Source organism: Mastomys coucha, unplaced genomic scaffold (assembly GCF_008632895.1).
Source record: "Mastomys coucha isolate ucsf_1 unplaced genomic scaffold, UCSF_Mcou_1 pScaffold12, whole genome shotgun sequence".
Lineage (NCBI taxonomy): Eukaryota > Metazoa > Chordata > Mammalia > Rodentia > Muridae > Mastomys > Mastomys coucha.
In genome coordinates this window covers 95,826,340-95,834,719 of record NW_022196894.1, presented here as the reverse complement: position 1 = coordinate 95,834,719, position 8,380 = coordinate 95,826,340, and the positions used below count along the sequence as shown (strand labels likewise).

At 38.9% G+C, this 8,380-nt stretch overlaps 1 protein-coding gene across 7 annotated transcripts in view; it reads left to right on the top strand.

The window, feature by feature from the left end:
• Fam3b (FAM3 metabolism regulating signaling molecule B) overlaps nucleotides 1–8,380 on the top strand; it is a 53,376-nt gene that overhangs the window by 34,609 nt on the left and 10,387 nt on the right. For all 7 annotated transcript variants that reach the window (XM_031364837.1, XM_031364832.1, XM_031364835.1 and 4 more), the window contains one exon: nucleotides 3,977–4,100. In XM_031364837.1, the coding sequence (XP_031220697.1) occupies nucleotides 3,977–4,100 (124 nt within the window). The remainder of the gene's footprint in view (nucleotides 1–3,976; nucleotides 4,101–8,380) is intronic.

The window sequence follows — 8,380 nt, the reverse complement described above, 5'->3', positions numbered from 1 at the left end:
CCTCACCTAATGTCTGTGCCACCATTCAAGCAGAACCATTGTTCATTGAAACAGTTGGTGAATGACTTCATGGATAGACCATTGTAATACCTATACCATTTCTTAAATGAATGTAAGCTGTTCTCTGTGGGCTAAGAATGAAGTCACTCACTCAAGTCAAATAGTTTTGACCATAGCAGGAAGTCTGTATCCAAAAATCGAGCCTACAATTCATTTCTTGGTGCAGCAGAACTATCAACTCTCAGCTTAGCTCCGATGGAGGTAAAATCCTTTGGTGATGTGAGGGTCATTGGAATATAGCCTTATTACAATGAAACCCAATGTCTAAAAGTTGTTCTTATTTTGGGCTTGTACCATAGTAAGAGTCAAGATTTTAAACTCTACTAAATACAAAACAAACAACAAGACTTTATATATTCATGTTCACTTAAGAAAATACTAGTAGTGATGTATTATTTTTAAGTATACAGCTAATATGTTTGGAGTTATTTAAAATTTATACTGAGAAAAATGTATTTTCACTATTGTTGTAGACGAGCATCTACATAAGACTGTTAAATTGATTGTTGTTTTATATCAAACAACTTTTATAATACTTATTTTTGTTGTTATAATATTTTATAAATTTTAAGGAATATGACAAAAAAGATATTGAAGGGGGGGTCTATGGGAGGAGCGGTGGTACAAAGGGGAAACAAGAATGTGAGTCAATTCTATTTACTTAAAATATGTTTTTGAATATTAACAAATTCAGATAAATTGAAATCATGTAACTTTTCTCATAATGCAATAAAAGTTAAAAAAAATAATAAAAATAGAAAAAAAATCTGTATGTACATGTGGATTCAGGGTGACATTTTGATCTGTGCAAACACTGTGGGATGGCCAAATGGAGCCCAGCAGCAAATCTTTTGTCTGGAAGTTGTTTTACCTGTCAAGAATATGTGCAGGTGGCCCCTGTAGCAATTTTCGAGTCTATAACACAGTGAGTTATAGTAAGGACCTCTCTTGGCAAATCTGTCTATCTAACATGCTCAGATCTGACTCACATGGATTCTCTGACGATGCTGTTCCCATCCTCCTCCTGCATGGATTTAACTTTCCCAGGCTCTGGTGACCACTTTCTGCTGTTTGTGTACCTCTGCTTCTTTAGACTACACTTGTGAGGGAGGTTGTCCTCCAGTTTTCCCAAGGTGACAGGATGTGTCTTTGTTTTTAAGGCTGAGTAGTATTCTATTGTATACATGTATGAGTGCAGGAGTGCAGTTTCTCATTAGCACACTGACTTCATCACCTTCGGAAATAACTCAGAAAAATGCAGAAAAACTGCAGGAATGGGATCTGGGTGCCATCTTGGCCACCCCTTTGCCTGGTTTTAAATCAGGTTTAAAACATCACTTGTTATTTAACTTCTGGGGTTCCTTATGTACTTTGGACCTTAGCCTGTATCTGATAACTGGCCCAGAACTATTTCTTGTTTTGTTGGCCGTCTCTTTCTTTGCACTATGTTCTTCTCTGTTGCCTGTGCTTCTTGCCTTTGAGGTCATTTCAGAAAAGTCATTGCTTGGCTAACAGGACTGTGGGTTTCCTTGTGTTTTACAGTTTCTGCTTTTACACTTAAGCCTTTGATCCATTTTGAATTCCTGCTGTTGTGTAAGATGAGAGATAACTTAGCTTTATTCACCTGTGTGAGAATCTCTAGTTTGTAACACTATTTATTAAACAGTCTCTTTCCCCTCTTTAGGTCAATGCAAGTTTCCAAAACTTGAAAAACTGAATGTGGGGATTTATTTCTGGGCTCTCTCTCCTGTTCTGTTGGTTGATATGTTTGTTTTAATGATGATAACTTGTTGTTTTGGTTGCTAAAGCTTTGTAATACAATTTACATACCACTTCTAGATTTCTTTAGCTCTTAAGGACTTTTTGTAGTTCCACATGCAATTTTTGTTTTTCTTTGATTTTACTGACTGGTGTGTGTGTGTGTGTGTGTGTGTGTGTGTGTGTGTGTGTCCTGAAGCTTTATTAAATTTGTCAGTTTTAACAGTTGTTTGTGGAGTCGGTGCTCTTTATTGGATCATGCCCATAGGAAACAGACTACATAAGTATCTGACTTATTTTGTTATTTCACTTCTCTTTCTTGCATAATTGCTGTGGCAGAGGCTCTTAGCAGTACATTTAATAGATGTGGTGAGATGGAGTGCCCTTAACTAGTTCCTAGTTTTAGAGGGAAAAAAAAAAAAAAAACCCAACCATGTAGGCTCACTGTGTTTAGTCCTTCTATATTTAATCTATGGGGAGTTTTATCATAAAGATGTAAATTTTTATCATGTTTTCTCCTCTTCTTATCTATTGATACTCCAGTGAGGCCTTTTCCTTTCTTTTTTTTATTGATTTAAGTTTTATTGCATTATGATGAGAAAAGATACATGATTTCAATTTAACTGAATTTGTTAACATTTAAAATATATTTTAAGTAAAAAGAATTACATCACATTCTTGTTTCTTTTTTGTACCCCAACTCCTCCCAGAGACCTCCTTTAATACCTGTAGTATCTTTTGTTTTTTTATTTTGTCATAATAAAATGACAAAATGTCTTTAAAATTTATAAAATATAGTAAGCATAAAAATGAGTATTATAAAAGTTGTTTGATATAAAACAATCAATTGAACAGTCTTATGCAGATGCTTGTCTACAGCAATACTGAAAATACCTATGTTTTCTCAATATAAATTTTAAATAACTCCAAAAATATTAACTATATATTTTAAAAGAATACATCATTACTAGTATTTTTTTAAATGAACATAAATAGATAAAGTCTTTTTGTTTGTTTGTCTGTTTTGCTTTTAAGTAGAGCTTAAAATCTTGGCTCTTACTGTGGTACAAGCCCAAAATAAGAACAATTTTAGACATTAGAGTTCATTGTAATAAGGCTATACTTCAATGACCCTCACATCACCAAAGGATTTTACCTCCATCTTAGCTGAGCTAAGAGTTGACAGTTCTGCTGGGGTGAGGAATGAATTGTAGGTACGATTTTTGGATACAGATTTCCTGCTATTGTCAATGCTATTTGACTTGAGTGATTGTCTTTACTCTCAGCCCACAGAGAACAGGTTACATTCATTTAAGAAATGGTGTGTGTATTAAGATGGCCTATCCATGAAGTCATTCACCTGACTGTGAACTGTTCAATGAACTGTTTCAAATTTATTGAACTGTTTCAAATTTATTGAACTGTTTCAGTGAACAGTGGTTCTGCTTGGAGGGTGGCATAGACATTAGGTGAGGCTAAGAATCTGGTTCATTGGCTGTGATGATTTTCAAAATCATTCATCTCAGAGAAAGAGTAACTTATAAAGACCTTTTCTTCAAACTTGATACAATAGTTACAAACATCAGGGAAAGCATTCAGTCTCACTTTGTTGAGTCAGTTTTAAAGCCCAAGTAATCATTTTGATAGTCTTTCAGTCTTAAGTTTGTTGTATTTTATTTTATTGCCTTACACAAGCTGTTCATTAGAGAAGGTTCTAGTTGCTTCTCAGTGTTTTAGCAAAGGTCAAGTATGGCAAATGCTCTCTGTGTGCTTGAGAGAAGCATGAAGTCTTCATCTGTGAGGTAGACGCTACAATGTATGTCTTCTGAAGTGGAGTTCATGTTGGCTGTGACCTGGAAGCTCGTGTCCACCAGTGTCTAGTATGTTGTGAGTCCGCAGCTGTGGGCAGCTATCCCAACACCTCTGGAACTGCTGCCCATGCTCAGTATCCCAGGCTGTCACCAGAGGACAAAATCAGGGTACATCAGATGTGTGTCTTGAGAAGTGTTCCCAGGATCCAAAAGCAGCTACCAACTTTGCTTTAAGGTTTTCTCCACCATATTAGGAATTGGTCCTGGAACAGAGCTGTTACTATCGGTGGCCACCCAACAGTCACCTGTGGGAAGGGACTGTGATTTTCCTGTTTTTGTCTTTACAGCCCCAGCCCCCAAAAGACAAAAATGTGACCATTGGTCCCCATGTCCTCCAGACACCTATGCCTACCGGCTGCTCAGTGGTGGTGGCCGAGACAAGTATGCCAAGATCTGCTTTGAAGATGAATTGTAAGTACTGTGTATAAGAAGATCTGTGTCTGCTTGGCTGTGTCCCTTCTCCTCCCTCTTAGTCTGTACTTGTATGTTCCTAATCTCTGGCAAGGCTAAAACTCAGATGGGGAATAAGAATGCCACTATGTCCCTGGGGGAGGGCGCTGGTGTCTCTGAAAGCTTTATGTGTCCTTGGCTGGATTTTCGTAGTTTCTTTTGACAGTCGTTCCATGTAATTCATCAGTGAAGCCACCCAGGCTTGGCCTTTTCTTTGTGAGAAGAGTTTTAACTACAAATACAGTTACTTAGTAGAGGAAGCACAGGATTCTCCAAGTTGCCCCCTACCAGTTTTGAGCACAGCTCTGCTGAATTTCTGATGATGCTTAACTTCACAGGTGCAGCCTGTGCATCTCTAGAGAGAGGGCACTTAGTGGGGTTCAAAGTGGAAACTTGGATTTGGGTCTTGATGTGCTCAGGGCCTTTCAGATTACCTTTATTGCATTTGTTTTTTGTTTGTTTGTTTTGTATTTTTTAGTATAGAATAGAGTTTATTTAGGGCATGGGGAGGGGAGTTAAGAGGGTAGCAGAGGCAGAGAAAGGCAGAGAGAAGGAGAGGGTAGAGAAGTAGGGGATGGCCATGACCATGTGGAGAGAGGGGGGAAGGAAATGGGGAGAGAGGGGGAAACAAAGGAGCAAGAGGCAAGGGAGAGAAGCAGGAGTAAGAGCCCTTTATTGCATTTGTATTCATCTCCTATCTCAGCATTTGTACCCTGGTGTGCCTTGTTTTATCTTATTTTGGCATTTTGAGACTTTTTTTTTGTTTTGTTTTTCTGAGACAGGGTTTCCCTGTGTAGCTCTGGCTGTCCTGGAACTCACTCTGTAGACCAGGCTAGCCTTGAACTCAGAAATCCGCTTGCCTCTGCCTTAAACAAGAGTATTTCATTGTGTTTGAAAATTTTCCTGTTCCTTTTCCATCGCTATGATGACATACTCGAACAAAAGCAATTTAAATGAGAAGGGATTTATCTTGGCTCATTGCTTGAGGATACAGGGCATCATGTAGGAAGTCATGGGGGAGTATTCTGCAGAGGCGGTCACATTCTGTCACTTAGAGAGCAATGAATGCCGGCGCTCAGCTCACTTTCTGCTTGTCATTGACCCTTAGAACTCTACTCCTCACACCCCACAGATCACTTCTTCCATTTCTCTCTCTGTCCTTTACTGTGGACAGAACTGTTTTTTAATGCCACCACTGGTCTCTTCTACTCTGTCTAATCTGTCCTTAAAACCAGCCATCAACCAGTGTTTTTAGACTATCTTGTCATTTTAGTTTTTAAACTCATTTCGATTTTCCAAGTGAGTCTGCCTTTTCTTTGTTGTTTTGTTTTGTTTTGTTTTGTTTTGACTTCCGATGGAAATTTTCGTTTTGAATGCATTAAGTGCTGTTATCTCAAAGAGTTTGGTTGGCTGGCTGGAGCCGTGATTCGGCCACTGTTGTCTGCTGGCTCCTTTTGCTCTTGCTTCTCTTGACTTCTTTCTTAGTGTGTCAAGCTTCTTCTGACTGTGTGCCAGGCAGTACATCTGAGAATTTCTTTAAAAATAGCAGCAAGAGACACACACTGATAGTTTTTCATCACTGTAATGAATATGAGAAACTGAGTGGTTTGTGGTAGAAAAGAACTCTGTCTCATAGCTCAGGAGGGCTAAGAGCATGGCTTGCCCTACTTCGTAGCAACTGACTGTACAATAACAGAGATTGCATGGTCAGAAGCAAGCCAGAGGCACTCAGCAGCCAGGTTTGCCCTTTTACAATTGCTCTTCAAGGAATGAACGTACTCTAAAAGCATCTGCCCCTCTCCAGGAAGGTCCACGGCCTCTTACAGCACACCATTACCAAGCTGGGGCCAAGCTCCCAACACAGGACCCAGCAGGCGCTATTGCCCAGTCACAAATGAAACAGAAAGATGGGAGTGTCTGTCTTCTTTCCTCGTGTATATTCTCAGGGACCCAAAGCTATGGGCAGCCAGGGTGACATGAACTCATTTTAAATGTCACTGGTTCTGGGTTGCCTAGTTTAACAAAATCTGGGCTAAAGGCCACAAATTCTGGCTTTTGCCTTCTTTATATAACTCTGTGACTTAACGCATAAATTCCAAGCAATTTGATGAGGCCTTTGATTTCCCTTCGGACTTTCCTCTCTAAAGCCACCATGGCTTCAGGAGTGCTGTTTTATTTCTCTGGGCTCCCAACCTAAAAGAGCAAAGGTCTCCTTCAGTGTAAGACTCGCCTGTGAAATGTCTGTCTTTATTCAGTTGTTGGCCTGGGAAGTTCTTAGCTACATTTCAGGGCTCTCTCTTATCCTAACAGACCTTTAAAACATGTGTTCCTCCTCATATACTGCTTCGTGTGGGGTTAGGGTGACCCAGTTTTTCAGTACTGAGAATGAGAATGGACATCCTTGCCTGTCTTTGGGCACTTATGGACTATTTAACAGTCAGAGAGCACTAGGCCCTGAGGTTCCTGGAGGCCTTCAGTTAGACATGCCAGAGGCAGAGTGTTAAAGCACCTGTTGCTCCCCTTATAGCTTTAACATGAACGACAAACTTCAGATCCTCTTTAGGATACTACTGACTCGTTGACACCAATCTCGGCAAAGGTCCATAATAATTGTAAACATACAACAGATGTCCAAACATGTTTACACTCATGTGCACACCTCCACAGACACAGTGCATGTGTGCATACGTGCAAAACTATGCACACATACAACTTGTATACATACCACATATACGACATACTTATGTACATGTGCATACACATGTATGCGTACAGATCTACCACATACATGTATGTATAATCTACATATCCTAAACACCCACACATCCAAACATATTAATTGTTTATCTCAAAATAATGCATCACTACTAGTATTTTCTTAAATGAACATAAATACATAAAGTCTTTTTGTTTGTTTGTTTGTTTGTTTTGTGTTTAGTAGAGCTTAAAATCTTGGCTCTTACTGTGGTGCAAGCCCAAAATAAGAACAAGTTTTAGACATTGGATTTCATCGTAATAAGGCTGTACTTCAATGACCCTCACATCATCAAAGGATTTTACCTCCATCGTAGCTAAGCTGGGAGTTGACAGTTCTGCTGCACCAAGGAATGAATTGTAGGCACGATTTTTGGATACAGACTTCCTGCTATGGTCAAAGCTATTTGACTTGAGTGAGTGACTTTATTCTCAGCCCACAGAGAACAGGTTATATTCATTTAAGAAATGGTGTGTGCATTAAGATGGTCTATCCATAAAGTGTTTCACCAACTGTTTCAATGAACAATGGTTCTGCTTGGAGGGTGGCACAGACATTAGGTACAGGTAAGAATCTGGTTCATTGGCTGTGATAATTTTCAAAAGCATTCATCTGCCGGGCGGTGGTGGCGCATGCCTTTAATCCCAGCACTTGGGAGGCAGAGGCAGGCAAATTTCTGAGTTCGAGGCCAGCCTGGTCTACAGAGTGAGTTTCAGGACAGCCTGGGCTACACAGAGAAACCCTGTCTCAAAAACAAACCAAAAAAATCAAAAGCATTCATTTCAGAGAAAGAGTAACTTATAAAGTCTTCTTCTTCAAACTTGATACAATAGTTACAAACATCAAGCAAAGCATTCAGTCTCACTCTTTGTTCTCTTACAAGCCACCTCCCAAATTAATTGTGTTTGTTTCTTTTGGCTGTATGAATACTTTTGAAATATGTAAACTGTTTTAAAAACCATAGTATAGTATGAAAACATGAAATAAGCAATACTACTAATACAGAGGCTGAGATAGGAGAGGCAAGATTTCAAGACCATTATGTGGTACACAGCAAGATACTGTCACGAACAAACAAGCTGAAGGTATAGGGATTGTAAACTATTGAACCTATTTCTCCAATTACCAAGTTAGAGAGACCATTGGATGACAATCAACAAATTTCTAATTCTTCGTATGTTTGGATTTCAATCTATTAGGATATATTGGCAATATTAATTTTCATATTAAGATATTAAGAAAAAGTAATTGTTACTTCCTGTTGTTTTTGTTGTAAGAGGTGGAATTAGGTTTGTGTGGATTTGTTGAAAGATTACTTTCTTGCTTCGTCTAGGGTATAGTTTTGCTTCTTATGTTGATGTTTTCCATCTATTATCTGGATTTGTGGAAAGATATTGTATACATTTTGTTTTGTCCTGGAATATCTTGTTTTCTCCATCTATAGTAATTGAGAGTTTTGCTGGGTATAGTATCCTGGGCTGGCATT